Source organism: Ursus americanus, chromosome 13 (genome assembly GCF_024610735.1).
Source record: "Ursus americanus isolate L20-20 chromosome 13, mUrsAme1.1.p, whole genome shotgun sequence".
In the NCBI taxonomy this organism is placed as follows: Eukaryota; Metazoa; Chordata; class Mammalia; order Carnivora; family Ursidae; genus Ursus; species Ursus americanus.
Window position 1 is genome coordinate 40,115,734 of NC_142139.1, and position 16,446 is coordinate 40,132,179.

Here is a 16,446-nt window from a genome sequence, read left to right on the forward strand (position 1 = left end):
GACGCTTGATTTAATACTTTATTTAATTCCGCCTCGCTGCCCAGGGGAGTCCACGAGAGGAGCGAATGAGGGGACGCACTTGGGAGTCAGGCCTGTGGCGGCCTCGTTCCTGGTCTCTGTCCCCTGAACGGCGGGCTCTTTCCCCATCACATTTTAAATTATTTTAATTGTTGTAACATACACATAACAGAGAATTTACTACCGTCATCGTACCGTTCAGTGGTATTAAATACAGTCACATGGTGGTGCGGCTGTTGCTACCATCCATCTCCCTCTCCCGGCTGCCTCGCAACACGAACATCCTATACCCGTCTACACTCGCTCGCCTGGTCTCCCTCCTCCTGCCCCCGGAGGCTGCTCTTCCACCTTCTGTCTCTGTGCATTTGCCCACTCAAGGGACCTCATCTAGGCGGAGTCCTGCCCTTTGGGTGCCTGAGTCATTTCACTTCGCATAGCATCTTCCTGTTGTTACCTGTGTCAGAATTTCCGTGCTTCTTAAGGCTGAATAATACTCCATTGTTTATGCCACATTTTGTTCATTTATCTGTCGATGGACCTTTTGGGTTGTTTCCACTTTCTGGCTATTGTGAACAATGCTGCTTTGAACCTCTCTTCAGCACCCTGCTCTCAGTTCTTGTGGGTGAGTTACCCAGAAGTGGGATTGCTGGATCATATCAAATTCCTTCTGTTTTCCATAATAGCGGCACCATTTCACATGCCCGCCTGCAGTGCGCCAGGGCTCCAGTTCCTCCATGTCCTTGCCAACACTTGTTATTTTCTGCCCAAGAAATGGTGTTTTAATAATCAAGCCAAAATGACAGGCAGATTTGAAGAACCAACTAGAGCTCTTAGAAATAAAAACTAATTATTACAACGAAGAGTCAAGGGTTTGGGTAAATAGCGTGTAAGACACAAATTAAGAGGGAATTAATGAATGAGGAGCTAGAGTTGAAGAAGTTACTAAATTTACAGCAGAAAGAGATAAAGAGATTAAAAATATGAGGACAAGGCTATGAGGAAGGCAGTTAATCTGATAAAATGTAACGTATCCCATTAGAGCGAGAGTGAACTGCTGGCTCGACTTGACCTATTCTGGTTTTCGAATTTCTATCTCCTAATAAGGTGTTTGGGAGACTCAGTTGTGGTGGTGTCTGTGAAAAATGTTTTGAAACACTGTAAAGTACGACACAAATTTAAGGGAGGGGAATTTCCTGGAAAATACATTTTAAGCTAATGAAAACGTTGTCTTTTCTGATTTAGAATCTGTACAAGAAGGAAGGACAGTGAAAAATCCTTATTCTTCTAGTCATTTAAACTTTATCGGAAGGGACAGAAAAAAACGGATTTTTAATCTGTCCGTTCTGTTGTTGCCACTGTGGTGGTTCGAATGTGCGTGATAGACGTGTAGATCCGAGAGGCAGCAGAGCAGTCAAGATTCTGTGACTCCATTTAATGACGTTATTTGTTAGGTGATAAATAGTAACCGTACGTCAATTTTTGTTGCAATCCAAATAGTCTTAAATATTGATATTTCAGAGTGATAATCCGTTTGTAACTGATATGTTTCTTTCAGTTAGCATAATAACAGGAAATGTAAGTTGAAATGAGGTACCCAAAAGAGAGGCTGTTTTAGTGAGCAAAAGCCAAGGAGAAGCTGTCCGCCTCCGTGGTTGGGACGTACAGTAGGCCAAAGGCAGGCCGGAGATGCTGATAAGCTGGGAAGTGACAGATCACGCCATGTTCCTGGCACTTGCCAGTTTAGGCAAAACAACAACAACAACAACAAAAACCCAACAAACAAACAAAAAAAACAAAAACTTTTTAAAAAATATTTTGTTTATTTGACACAGACAGAGAGAGAAAGAGAGAAAGAGCACAAACAGAGGGAGCGGCAGGCAGCAGGGAGCCCGATGTGGGTCTTGATCAGACCTGGGATCATGACCTGAGCCAAAGGCAGACGTTTGACTGAGCCACCCAGGCACCCACCAAAAAATTTTTTTTAAGATTTTATTTATTCATTTTGAGAGAGAGAGAGAGAGCGCGTGCGCAAGCACACACGCACGCGCACACGCACACACACGGGGGAAGGGGCAGAAGGAGAGAAAGAATCTCAGGCAAACTCCATGCTGAGAGGTGAGCCGGACATAGGGTTCGATCTCACAACCATGAGATCCTGACCTGAGCTGAAATCAAGAGTCGGAGGCTTAGCCCAATGCCCACCCCTGCGCCCCCCCCCCCCCCCCCCCCCCCGCCTCCAGGTGCCCCTAGGCAAAAATTAATTGCTTAATACCCCGAATGCCGTTTCTGAATATTCTGGTAGGGTATCTCCCCCCCCCCCCCGCCCCCGCCCCCAAGTGCTGGTCCATTGTCAGGTTTTTGAATAGCATTGTCTGTTGTGTTCCGGTAGAGGATGTTTTGCTCCAAGAGAAACTGCGTGTGCATTTCAGGAACATTTCCATCTAGCATGGGAGTTAGATGTCTGGAGGAGAGTGGGGGGCAAAAAAAAGAAAAAAAAAGGCAAGCCAGCCTAGGGTAAGATGAATAGGAGAAATATGGCCAAAATGTCTTTGAAAAAACATCTTTTGAAATGTACTGACGTTGCCGTGTAGCTTTCGGCCTATCAGGGCATTACCTAGGTCCTCGCCATGTCACAGAAGCACCTTCTGCATCATTGTACTTACTTCACTGCTTTGTTTCGCTTGCGTTGCCCGTCCGTGTAGCAAGCAGTAGGCAATGTATGTGCTTCGTTATTGATCGCCTATTGCAGAAGCGATGGTGATACTTGCTTCTGTGAGTGACATCCAGGAAAACAGACAGCAGGCCTGGGGTTGCTGAGGGTTGGTTGGGGAGGCCATGCAAAAAGGGAGGACAATATGGGCAGTATCATTTTTTCCTGCTGTGTTGTAGGACAGCTTTGAGTAATTTGGATCTCTAAAATTAGATAGTTATTTATTTCACGGCTTCCGGAATTTAAACAAAACCCCCAAACAAAGTGAGTAGAAATGAATAGATGGCTTGATGACAAACACCTATATTAAATTCCTGAGTGATTTTTCTGCTGTTGACAACCACTTCAATTTGATATTTGACATGAGGGCAGCTTCTGACATTCATTCTGTTCCTAATCTTTCCCTGTAAACGTTGGGAAGACAGAAGGTCAATGCATGGTTTTGCCACTCTTCCCTCTGGGATAATCCTTCGTTACTGAGGCACACTAGAAGTCTGCTTTGAATATAAGGTGGAGTGGGGATCATCCATTTGAACTGACTGTCCATTTTCAGTTTGATAGAACCTCTCCTTCAGCCTATGGAGGAATCTCCGTTTATTTGATTTACTCAGAAGAAAATTCTTAGTTTCTCCTGAAAACATGTGTTTGCAAAGTTGCAAATTCCCAATAACTCTTTATTCTAATATAATTTCAAGCTACCCACTGGTGATATTTGATAAATAGCTTTATTAGGTTTGATCCAGTGTTCCATTTTTAAAAAATACTTCAAAGAGTAGAAATCTATGTATATCAACTTAAATCATGAACTATGCTTGGTTGGAGCTGTGAATAGTCATTGAGTTCCTGCAGTATGTGAAAACATTGAAGCAGTTTATTTCTTAAATAATTAACGATCAAAATAAGACAATAAACCCCGTGTCATCTGAGTTTCCCTGGGCCTCACCAGCCTGTGAGAACAGAACAGTTCATATCAGCGAGCGCATGGTATGTTTCCTCTGACCCTCACCCCTCATGGAAGACCTTGGTCTTAGGGAGGGGTCTTAACATGTGGTCCCCCACCATCGTTGCCACAGCGGCGTCTGGCATGGCCTCCTCATGCGCCGAGACCCCTGTGTTTGGTGCGTCTCACTCTATCCCAGCCGGGCCCCCTCCTGAGGCTACACTGCCCACCCTTATGGCTTCAGGGCCGGAGCCGAGCTGTGAGCGGGCAGGCGGGAGAGAGCCTCTCTCCTCTGCGTCCTTCTCTGTCACCAGAGCGTCTCTGCTCACAGAGGTCCTTGTGAGAAGAGCTCCTTCCTCTTCTACCCACAGCTTCTGTTTCTTCTCCATTGGCATTCAGATAGAAGACACCAAAACCGGGCCAAGAATTAGCACAGCCCCCTCTCCCATACTGCCCTCCCCTGTCTTTCCTTTCTGTTTTTATGACCTTTGATTTCCATGCCCTCCAGCTTATGAAAGTAGATGCCACCCCCTCAGACAGGCGGGGTCTGTCTGCATCTTGGCCATAGCAAGATCAGGCTTCAGGTGTGTGGGGGTCGTGTGCCCGCGGGTGCGGGGGAGAGGAGGCTGGGACCCCCTGGCTGAGCACTGGAAGGATGGCTTGGCTTTTTTTGAGAATGGAAGGGGTGAGGGACAAGGTTGTCATTTCATCCCTTGAGAGTTATTAAGACCTTTAGTGTAAAGCGCCATGAAACGAATTCAGTCTTTTTTCTTCCCTGACTCAGGCTCTAGCAGCCGGGCAGCCGTTAATGTATATGAGGGTTTTCCTCATTTGGATCAATAGGAGATGTGGGAGAGTTGTTTTCAGGCCTCGAGACATAGCCTGAAAGGTATACTTTTATGTCTTTCACTGAATCCTTCATCATAGCTTGTTTTCATCAGTACTGCCTCTTTCTCAAGAGCTAAGAACAGAAACAAACACATTCTGGTCAATTGAAGATTGCGGTTGTTCACAGAAGGGCTCCGGGTCTTTGGGAATTGGCTCCTGCACACATGGGACGCTTGGTGACGCTTGGCTCTGGTATGAGGCCTCCAACCTGTTTGTTCCATATTTGTTAAAGAAACAGGATAGTCTTTCTCCCTGTTCAGAAAGTAAGCCATTTGAGCAAACTTTATTCTGCCAATGAAGCCCACTGATGTGCTCCGAGCGTCAGAAATGATTGCCCAGATTTTCTCGTCTCTAGGTTCATAGTGATACTAAGATATTTTTGATCACCAACTAAACGTGTTTTGTGTGAAATGGGGCCCAGTGCTCCTTGGTGAGCCCTTGGCCACTGTGATATTGTGATTTATCATAAGAAATACATATTTGGTCTACGTCCTGTGTGTGGCACAGAGCTCCTAAAACCCTTGGAATTTCCTAAGTGATGAGAGGAAGAAAGATGTGTTTGTTATGTTAATGAGGCAACTCTAGGACCCAAACCTAAGGATGGAGGCTGATTGCTGGGATACCCAACCCTGTGATTAGAGGGTTTGAATTCAGTCCCACTCCCCTGACCTCCAGGGGAGGTGAGAGGGGCTGGAGGTTACATCAGTTGCCAGTGGTCAGTGATTTAATCAATCGTGTCTCTGTATTGAAGCCTCGTAAAAATTGAAAAGGATTGGTTTCAGAACCTTCCGGGTTGTTGAACACATGGCGATGTGGGGATAAGGGCACTGTTGGAGAAAGCATGGAAGCTCTGAGCCCTTTCCCCACACCCTTCCCTGTGCATCTCCTCCCTCTGACTCTTCCTGAGTTCTAGCCTTCTCTAATAAACCAGGGATCCGGGAAATAAAATGTTTCTCTGAGTTCCCTGAGCCACTGCTGCATGTTAATTGATATCCAGGGAGGTTGTTGGAACCTCCAGTTTATAGCGGGTTGGTCAGAAGCACAGGTGATAACTCGGCTTGTGATTGTCATCTGAAGTGTGTGTGTGGGGGGGGCAGTCTGTAGGACTGAACCCTTACCCTGTGGGATCGGATGCTATCCCCAGGTAGATAAGGTCAGAGCTGAGTAGAATTGAAGGACGCCCTGTCGGTGTCTGGAGCATTGCGTGCTTGTCGGTGTGGGGAGACCCTTCCCTCTCTCCCTAACCCCCACGTTGGAACTGGTGATCAGAACACCTTTAGCCACCGTATGTTCTCATGGCCAACCATGAGAACATGAGGGGAGGTTTGCACCGTGGAGCAGGTCTTTGCCTTTGCATGCAGTGCAGTCATTCGGGACCCACGACGGGCCACCGCTTCTGGGATTATAAAACAAAACTAGTAAACGAGGTCCTTGCGGTGGTAGCACGTTCTCGTGGGGAGGCGGCCGCCGAAGTCACCGTGACTCTAGGTGACAGTGCGCTAGTAGAGGCCGGTGAGTGTAGCGGAGGGAGGCAGCAGCTCCATCTTGGAGCAGGAAGCCCAGCGGCCTTCCCGGACAGGGGGACGCTGAAGCCGGACGTCATGGGCCGACGGGGCACTCGTGAGGCAGGGAGAGGGAAACACAGTCTGGGCGAAGCTTACTTGGGCGCAGGCGTGGAGGCAGAGGGATGGTGGACCCCTTCAGAGAGGAGGCGGTTCGTGGAGGTTACAGCGCGAAGGACCTGACCTGCTCTGCAGAGGGGTGGTTCTGCCAGAAGAAAGAAGCCCTTGACGGGTCTGAAGCTAGGGAGTGAACCCTGGGGGCTGGTCGGAGGGATGGGTGGGGAGGGGGAGAACACAAGTCCAGCCCGGGCCGGGACTAGTCTGACGGGAGTGGGCGTCGCAGAGACCGAACGCAGCCGTGTTGTCCCTTCCAGGTACCTGATCCCTTGCAACCACATGATGCTGAGCCAGAGGTGGGCCGTGAAGGAGAGAGACTGCTACTCTGTTTCTGCGGCCAAGCTGCTCGCCCTGACCCCCGTCTGCTGCTCCAGCGGGATCACCCTGACGCTCGGCAGCCAGGAGAGGGATTATATTCTCTGGTCAAAGTGTACGCACGCGAGCTCAGGTAAAAGGAACCGGCTGGTCAGTGATCTTGAAATGAAAGGATGCTGGATGCCATTCCCCCTCGGGATACGTGTCTCTTTGGGTAGACAGGGAATAATGTCCTGTGTCCCGTTTCTTTTATGAATGCCTGGGTGGTGGTCTTCTTCCGCTCCATCCAGAGTTATGGACACTTTGTAATCAGAGTGCATTGCAATGCCCAGTGGTCACCTGGCCAGTGTTCCCAGACCTTTATTTTCACTAGGCTTCCTGGTGGCATCCTCAGAGTACAGATACGGAAACCTGTACCAGCATGTCTTTTTAAACACAATTGGGGTGGGGGTGTGGAGATGGTTATGGCTAAGACGGGGTTAGCCTTTATTTTAATTTCCCAAAATGATTCATTTGTGGATGCTTGCCTGCCAATAGTATATCATTGTAAGACTTGAAATTTGTGACATGGCAACAGTATCTGACTCATTTGATTGACCGACTGAGGGTTGGTTTTTTTTTTAAAATATTCTGTTTTTTTAAAAATAGGAGTTATAGTACTTGTGCTGTTTGCCAGCTACAGTTGGTCTTATACAAGTAAAATTTCAGTGGCCACCTGTATCAGCCTTGGCCCTCTGCAGGCAGCTGAAACAAGGGGCGTTAGATCATGCTTGGGGATCAGAAGGCTGTTTGAGCTCAGGGAGGTTCTGCCTGACCCATGACCACTAGTAAAGAGTCCAGCCCTGAGACTGACCCTGGTGTTTCCCGTCTGTATTCTGATATCCCCCAAACAGTATCATCCTGTCTACCCAGGGACCATCCTGTTAGATAAAGTATATTTTGTCTAAGAGCTGGGCTCCCTGACAAAGAAAATATCAGGGTGTTTGGTGTAAGTGTAATTGTTAGAAATTAAGGTTATCGTATTGCTTCTTTAAATAAAGATACAGTGTATCATGGAAATGAATAACTTTTACGTGCAGGAAAACAAGTTGTATTTTAAAGGTATTTTCCTATTAGGTAAACTAGTATGGGTATCTTCTATTTTCCTACCAATAGTCATTTTTTAGAACCTATTGAAAATTGGTGCCTTTTTTATTTACTAAGAAAGTTGTCTGAAGAATGATTCCAGGGCTGACCTTTCTGCAGAATTCAAACTATAAGCAAACGATTGCCGAGTACACACAACTTTTGCCACATTCTTTCCTGGTATCACATTTAATCCTCTGAAGAAAGTACTGTTCCGTTTTATAGATGAAGAAACACACGCAGAGGAAGTGACTTGTCCAGGGTACACAGCTGATAGGCCCTCGGATCCCACATTCCATGTTCTTTCCCCTCTTCTGCTCTGAGGTGGCCTTCCAGTGGGTGGGTGTCCTAGTGGATGGATGGCTGCACAGGTGGGCGGGTAGACAAGGAATGTCATGTCCAGGTCTGGCCTGGCCTGGTAGAGATTCAGATGATGAAGAGGCAAAGATACTTGCAAGGGTGTGGCGTCAGATGAAGTAAGCACAGAGGTTGACCTCAGACAGCATGTCCTCAGGCTGCGGCTCTGCCACTGACTAGTCGGGTGACTTTTGTCTCTGAGCCTCAATGTCTTTCTCTATAAATGGAGAAAATGCTGTTGCCATAGAGGGCTGTTAGGAGGAGTAGTTTTTTTTTTTTTTAAGATTTTATTTATTTATTTGACAGAGATAGAGACAGCCAGCAAGAGAGGGAACACAAGCAGGGGGAATGGGAGAGGAAAAAGCAGGCTCCCAGCGGAGGAGCCTGATGTGGGGCTCGATCCCAGAACGCTGGGATCACGCCCTGAGCCGAAGGCAGACGCTGAACCGCTGTGCCACCCAGGCGCCCCAGGAGGAGTAGTTTTGATAGCTCCTGGGTAGGAAGGAGCGTTACCAATTTACCTAACAATAGATGCTGTAGAAGAAATGGTGGAGTGTAGGTTTCCTCTGTCTGTGCTTCCATACTTCTATGAGGGTAGGGGCTCTCTTCTTAGCATTCCTTCCTTTTCTTTTTTTTTTTTAAAAGAGTATTTATTTATTTATTTAGAGCGTGAGTGTGGGGGAGGGGCAGAGAGAGAGAGAGAGAGAGAGAATCTCAAGCAGATGCGAACCTCGATCCCAGGACCCTGAGATCATGATGTGAGCTGAAATCAAGAGTTGGATGCTTAACTGATGGAGCCACCCAGGCTCACCCCCTTAGCGTTCCTTCTTAAAATCGAATCAGTTTTTATTATTCAGAAATCCTCTGGTCAGAAATTATTAGAACTAGAGTAGCTGGTGAGACGGCATCTTAGCCCCCGAGTGAGTTCCGTCCGTGTCCGCTACCTGTGTCCCCTCCTGTCTCGTCAGGGGGGGAGAGGGGCTCGTTCTGACTCACGTGTGCCTCCCGTGGCAGGCAGCGCGGAGCAGCCGCTGGCCGAGGCCTTCCCCCCGTCGGCCTGCATCGTGGAGTACGGCAAGGCGCTGGACATCAGTTACCTGCAGTACCTGTGGGAGGCCCACACCAACATCCTCCGCTGCATGAGGGACTGCCGGGTCTGGTCCGCCCTGTATGACGGGGACTCCCCCGACCCCGAGACGTTTTTCCAGAGTCTCGCAGAGGACGGTGCTCTCGCCTCCACCTCCCCCGTGTTCCGGCTCCCGCAGCACCTCCCCAGGAAGACGGGCCCCGCGCTGGCTCCGAGAAAGGAGAAGAGCCAGACGGAGCTGGAGTGGGACGACAGCTATGACACGGGCATCTCCTCAGGGGCAGATGTGGGCTCCCCCGGGCCTTACGATGATCTGGAGAGCTCAGGCCCGCCGGCCCCCGTTGATCCCCCCAGACACATCCAGGAGATGAAGAAGAACGCCATCCTGCTCTTCAAAGGGCCCTACATCGAGGAGTCTGACTTTCAGGACGACGTGGTGGTGTACAGGCTGTGCGCCGAGAAGGACGCCGAGGACGCCGGGAACTGCCAGGAGGGAAGCGCGAGGCCCTCCAGCCCAGCCCAGACTGAGGTTCAGGGTCCCCCCCTGAGCAACGGCCCCCTGCCCAGCCCTCAGTCAGAAACAGACTCAGAGGAGGAGCCGAATAGAGACAATTCAGACCCGTTTCAAAATGTATCCAAGGACCCAAAACAAGAAGGTGAGCCTGATGTAGCCCCAGAGTCAAGCTCCGAGTCAGCGTCTCCCGTCTCCGAGGCCAAACACAATTCCGACCCGACGGCCGTTACCCCGGGGGGTGACGATTTCATTGCCCAGTATGACCAGATCATTAAAGAACTGGATTCTGGCACCGAGGGCTTGATAGAACAGACTTTCCCCTCACCCGCTCTCTTGCATCTCCCGAATGAGCAAGAGGGGAAGGAGGAGGAGAGTGAAGGAGAAAAGGAGGAAGCGGAGGAGGGGAAGAAGGCACTGGAAGAGGAGGAGGACGACTTCGATTCCTTTATAGCAGAAGCCCCCACTGCTGATACCGTGCCATCCCCGTTCGGGGCGAGAGATGAGACTGCCTTTGCCAGTCACCACCCTGTGAGGACTCAGAGCACCCCATTCACAGGTGATGATCTTGAATTGCTTTCTGATTTCTGCTTTGTGAAAGTACGCGTATTACGACCAGAAAATGAGGTAGGGGGTGGGAAGGAGCGTTACCAATTTACCTAACAAAGGGCTCAGAGTATTTCTGTGAAGAGCAGAGAGGGGTGGTTTCATTTTCATTTTTTTTTAGTATTGTTGTTCTAGCGATCTTTTGTTTCCCCCCAGCCAGAGGATACATTGCACAGCTGAGTAACTGCTTCCCTTGATCCGTGTGTGATAAAGTAATAGGACCGATGAAACCACACAAAAAATCCAGTCTCATTATTTAATAGCCTCATTTCATTTAATTACTTTTTCTCCATAGCATGTGTTTTCAGGGGAATTGAAACAGTTATGGTTGCCCCCCCTAGAATGTACGCTCCACGAAGGCCCGGGTGTTGGATTGTTCTCTTGCTTCCCCAGCACCTGAACGGTGAACAGAGCACACAGTAGGTGCTCAGAATACCCGCTGAATAAATGTAGCTGTGTGCACACGTCAGAGACCACTGAGTTAGTTATGCCTCCGCTTGGGAGCTCATTTCAGATCATCACAAAACCTTTAGCGAAAAATAAGCAGACCAGACCCGCACAAACTGTCACTCTGCCGGAGCATGGGTGTGTCCACTGATACACCCCTAACTACAGGAGCAATCGTATGAGAGCGAGGGTGTAGGATAGGGTGTGGGGTAAGTGGATCGAGTTGAGGAATTAGGATAGAAAACATCGTTAAATATTAGCCAGGAAAATCTGAATCTGCCAGTCGTGGTGCAGAGGGAGCTGGGGGAGAGTGTTCATCAGACTCAAGGAAGGCTGGGGCGGGCGCCCTGAGCAGCGTGCAGGCAGCGAGGAGAGGTCCCGTTAGGAGCCGACATCGCAGCGGGACAGACAGGGACCTTGGAGTCAGGCCTGGGGGGGATCCTGGCTCTAGCACTTGCAGCTGTGAGCTCCTAAACCCTCCGATTGCTCCCGTGAGGATGGAATGCGGTACTGGGCGCGAGGTGTGTGTGTGTGTGTGACTGTTGCCATTACTACAGGCCGACCCTGGCCGCCTGGGCCGAGGCTTGCCCTTCTCCGCAGCCTGTGCCGAGGCTTGCCCTTCTCCGGCAGCCTGAGCCGAGGCTTGCGCTTCTCCGGCAGCCTGAGCCGAGGCTTGCGCTTCTCCGGCAGCCTGAGCCGAGGCTTGCCCTTCTCCGGCAGCCTGAGCCGAGGCTTGCCCTTCTCCGGCAGCGTGAGCCGAGGCTTGCGCTTCTCCGGCAGCCTGAGCCGAGGCTTGCCCTTCTCCGGCAGTGTGAGCCGAGGCTTGCCCTTCTCCGGCAGCCTGAGCTGAGGCTTGCCCTTCTCCCGCGGCAGGGAGCAGCTTGGTGAGTCTAGACCAGGCTCCACCCAGTTGGGTCACCCGAAATGGAAGAAATCGCATTATCTTTTGGTCCAGGCCAGTAGGCTTAATGTGATTTCAAGTAGCTCTCCCACCCTCCTCCAGGATTTATTCATCTATTTACTGATGCCTGACAATTTATTTAAAGAGGGAGAAAGCTTTTAATTCCACAATTAAAAGGCTTGAGGTTCTAGTTGAGGTAACATTTCAGTGTGAATGGGTTTTAATTAAAATTCAATCAGTCAGTCAATCATAAGTAAGAAGGATTAGATAATCTCAATTTTCCCAGGTGATAGGGGGAAGGGAGGGGAGGGGAGGGAGCAGGAGGGCCCTGGCTGCCTGAAGGAGGGCAGAGAGCTCAGTGGAAGCACCAGTCACCCAGCACACCCCTCCGTTTTGCCAGGGGCCTGCCCCCTTGACTCTGACCCAGCTGGACGTCCCAGCTTCACAGCTCGCTCTCCTGGAAGTGAGGGCCGCCCAGGGCTGATGAGGGTTGTTCTTGAGAATGCCAGCTTTCTTAGAAAGGCGCCTGATCCCTGGGAAATACCTAGATTGAGGAAACAAAGTCTAGCTTAGGGCAAGAAGTAAAAGCTAATACAACACCTTATTAAATAGTGTCCATATTTTGCATAGGTTACACATGAGAACCAACACAATGTAATGTGACTTTTTTGATACATAGAGGTAATTTTAACTAAAACTTTGCTTTTTTTCCTCCTTTGAAATTTGTACACAGCTTCAGGAAAATCTCTCTCTTCTTAACTTCGTAGTTTCCAGACTTCTGAGTGTGTTCTGTAGCACTTGGCTTAACTTCCGTCTCTCCGTGGAATCCTGATTTCCACCGAAATGAATTTGCTTCTCAGCAAAACCACAGCATTCCATTTCATTTATCTAATTAACTTTACTTGTGCATCGAGTAACATTTGATTGCTCTCCTAATACTTGGCAGGTTGTAGGCCAGATACTAAAGACAGAAAAACGAAGGAGTTCCCAGACTTTCAGAGGAGACGTCAAAGAATTGTACTCACTTTAGAAATGCATTATTAGTGATTGTCTGTCGTGCCCTACGGGAGCCCAGTAGGGGGAGTGGGAAAGACTTCCCGGAGGAGGGGCACAAACAGAGGACAGGAGCTGCCAGGTAAAGATGGCCCAGAAGGATCGTCCCGGGCAGAGGGGACAGCGGGCAGAAGACGAAGGAGCCTGGCCGTGCATGCGTGCGTGTGACAGAGTGCGGGTCCGTGAGGCAGTGAGGTGTTTGAGATGGGAAGCCAGAAAGCTCTGGAAGCGAGGTGGGGGTGGGGTGGGGGGTCTTTGGGCTAAGCTGAGGAGCAGCGACTGTGTGCTGCGGGCACTGAAGAACTGGGAGTGTTGCAGTTGGCAAGTGCTGTGACTGAGTCTGTGTGTGCAAGGCCAGCCTGGAGTCGTGTGCAGAGCGCACCGCAGGGGGAGAGGGTGCGGCCAGGAGAGCAGGTGGGAGACGTCTATCATGGGATCGGAATTCAAAATGCACTCATGCTTTGTTTCTGGGAACACGTCACAGGCTGTATTCACACCTGTGTGCCAAGATGTATAAACAGATGTGTTCACCGCAGTGTTGTTTACAATAGAAAAAGATCGGAAACAACCCAAATGTCCACTAGTAGGAGACTGTTTTACTAATGTCGTACCCAAAGCAACTAAATAGCTTGTGGCCTTGAGATGAAGGAGATAGCTCTCTCTGTGCAGACAGGGGACAGTCTCTAGGATAGAGTGGGAAGTGGCAAAGCAAGGGGCAGAACAGTGTGGGGAGAATGTTGTCCTTTGGTAAAAAACAAAAACAAAAACACAAAACGACAAAAACCAAAAACCAACCAGGACACACACACACACACACACACACACACACACGGGTGGGGAGTCTGCCTGTCCTAGAGGAGAAGAAGGAGAAATACGCTGTCCAGCCCCCAACACACCTGTGGCTTTCTGAATTGTAGCTGAGTTTTTTCTGATTTTCAGCTGCTTATGAGTTTCCCCTAGCAACTGTTGTTGCTAAGCAGTTTTTCAAGTGCTAGACATCAACTAAGAATAAAAGAGGAATCTGAGAGGGTTTCATGTATGTTTCTCATTGCCCATGTTACAAAGTTGTAATTAATGTCATTAGTGGATTATGACAGTCGTGGCCTTGGCCTGATGCTCTGTCATGCAAGGGAGATGGCGATGCCACTCACTCTCCACCCTGGGCTGGTTGGTTGTCCCTGCCTGTGGTAGCGACGGTAGCTGGTCTGGCCTGGCTCTGCGTGCTCAGCAGCTCTCACGTGCGCGGGATGGCCCCATTGGCCAAGTACAGAGTCGGGCCATGGGAGGGCAGTCATGGGCTCACGTCAAGGACATGTGTTTACGGGAGAGTCTACCCACCTAAAGTAACTTCGTTCACCTGTCTTTGCTCCCTCTGGAGAGAAACAGATGCTGAGCCAGGGACTGCAGGGGAGTGGGGGTGGGCGTAGTGGGGTGGGGGGTGGGATGAGATAGGAAAGACTGGGCCGAGTCGAGGCAGTTGAGGGTGGCAGCCTTCTCCCTGCACGTCCGCCTGGCAAGCTCGAATTGTGTTGTGACGCCTTAAGAGTTACCAGTGACATTTCTGGGGTTTTTGCTGACGCCTCATTAAGTTGCTTTCAAAGTGGGATCCTAATCCAGTTTCTGAATGTGTTTGACAAACTCTCCCAGTTTTGTGTTCTGTGAGCAAGGCCTCTGCGAAGCCTCTCTATTCGAGGAGGTCACTGAGTGCCTGTGTTGTGCGACGTGACTGAGGAGCTCTGTCCCCATCCCAGAGTGGGGAAGTTGAGGCTAATGTGAACACACAAGGGGCTGGTGCCTTTGTTGCTGGAGGTCCCTATAGAAGCATCCTCGGTAATGCCAGCAGTGGGAGTCTTGCCATCATCCATCACTTGCTTGCACGGGTATAAGGTTTAGGACTGGTGTTGCCTTTTCTCGTGGATGGCTTCCGTTTTCTTGTAAAGGGTTTTACTCTCTCGCCACCAGCGCTTCTGAATGAAGCATCTTGTGGTGAAGTAGGTTTTTGTTAAACTTGTATTAATGTTGGTGACATCTTCATAAGGCAGGTTTATTCATCAAGGGTGATGTGCTTTTGTTAGAAACCTGCCATGGTTTCTAGGCATCATCCATAGCTCCACCGGGGGAAATACAGAATTCTCATTCATTTTGCTAATGGATGACTTTTATGGTAAACATGGAAAACATCTTCAAGTGATTTGATTAATGCCAGAGTATTTTTTTTTATTTTTTACTGTCTTTAGTGAATTTCAACATAAAGCATATTAATTTTCTAGTGATCCAAATTAGTCAAAGCTGCTTTTTGCCTGATTATTTATGAACGGCTTTTGTGGTCCTGTAGATTTTCTTTCTTGAGGAACCTATGACGCATCAAATTATACTTCCCGAAAGTGAGTCAAGTTACAGCCCAGACCTCATTCACCCCTGGTTTTTCTCTTCCTCGGTTCTTCCAACCTGTGATATCTGACGAGTCAGAATCTTTCTCCTGGTGCTCACTGGCGACTGACAGTCCCTGTTTACAGTGTTGCTGTTTGGTAACATAGTTTATATGTGTCTGGTGTTGGTCACTAACACAAAGGTTTTTTTTGTTACTAAAACCTGTGCTGGTCTGTGATGTGTACACGAGGCACCCCAGTATGCCCGGTAGGCAGCTTGGTGAGGTGAGGGATACCATGGTTTTTGAGCTTTGGCAGTCCCAGGAAATGCAGCAGCAGCGTGGAGAAGTAGATCTTAATTTCTAAAATGAAATTATTGATGCTCTGACCTTTTTCAAGAGCTGTGATAATTTCCAGAGTATCAGAACTCCTCACGGAATCAAAATACCAGCTCCCACGCATGTATTTCCGCTTTCTTTGGTGGGTGGTGGTTTGTTTTGTGTTCTGGCTGGGTCAGGAGAAGGCGTGGCGCTCTTCGCCGTGGCTGTATTTGATCTGCACCTGGCAGGCCTGTGGTTTGGGAGCTGTGGCTCCAGGGGCTCCTTAGCTGTCAAGACGGGATGTGCCCGGTGCTGAGGCAGCCCTGAAGCCACGTGCTCTTCCTGCAGGCCCATTCATCAGCGTGGTCCTGTCGAAGCTGGAGAACATGCTGGAGAACTCTCTACATGTGAATTTGCTGCTGATTGGGATCATCACTCAACTGGCCAGCTACCCCCAGCCACTCCTGCGCTCCTTTCTGCTCAACACGAACATGGTCTTCCAGCCGAGCGTCCGCTCTCTCTACCAGGTGCGTCGGCCGGGCCCACAGCCGGACCTGTTGACGCTACGGGTACTCCTGAGCAGGGCTGCTTCTCTCTTTCCCTTTGTCGTTGGGTTGTTTCTCTCATTTTCCCTCTGTTCTAATTCACTTGCTCTCCTTCCCCGTCCTGTTATGCTTGTTGTGTAGATTATTCTAGACCAATTGCAAAGCTTCATTTAGTTTGGTGTTTCGAGGGTGCCCTACCGAGCACACAGGCCGTTGAAAACAAGCAAGTGCCTCATATCCTAAAGTTCCCGCGGCGAGGCGTGCACCTGACAGACGTATCGGTAACCGAGGCTGGAGTTCCGCTGTGGAGCACTGACATCAGGAAGTGTTGTTTGTGACAGGTCCTCGCTTCGGTGAAGAACAAGATCGAGCAGTTTGCTTCTGTGGAGAGAGACTTCCCGGGGCTCCTCATCCAAGCGCAGCAGTACCTGCTCTTCCGAGTGGACATGTCCGACCTGACGCCCGAGTCGCTAACCAAAGGTAAGCCAGGGTCTCCGCTGTGTCTCTTCTCCAGCCGTTCCTCCATTTCCCCAGCCTCCTTCCTGATTGCGGTTCCCAGATGCCGTGCGGGCTCC

General features: G+C 49.5%; 1 protein-coding gene across 11 annotated transcripts in view; it reads left to right on the top strand.

Annotated features, from left to right (window-relative positions):
- Positions 1-16,446, top strand: part of FHIP1A (FHF complex subunit HOOK interacting protein 1A) — a 241,748-nt gene that overhangs the window by 211,329 nt on the left and 13,973 nt on the right. For 10 of the 11 annotated variants that reach the window (XM_087866513.1, XM_087866508.1, XM_045798829.2 and 7 more), the window contains 4 exons: positions 6,493-6,683; positions 9,047-10,189; positions 15,675-15,853; positions 16,213-16,351. In XM_087866513.1, coding sequence (XP_087722639.1) covers positions 6,493-6,683; positions 9,047-10,189; positions 15,675-15,853; positions 16,213-16,351 — 1,652 coding nt within the window. The remainder of the gene's footprint in view (positions 1-6,492; positions 6,684-9,046; positions 10,190-15,674; positions 15,854-16,212; positions 16,352-16,446) is intronic. The other variant, XM_087866512.1, reaches the window with a different exon arrangement.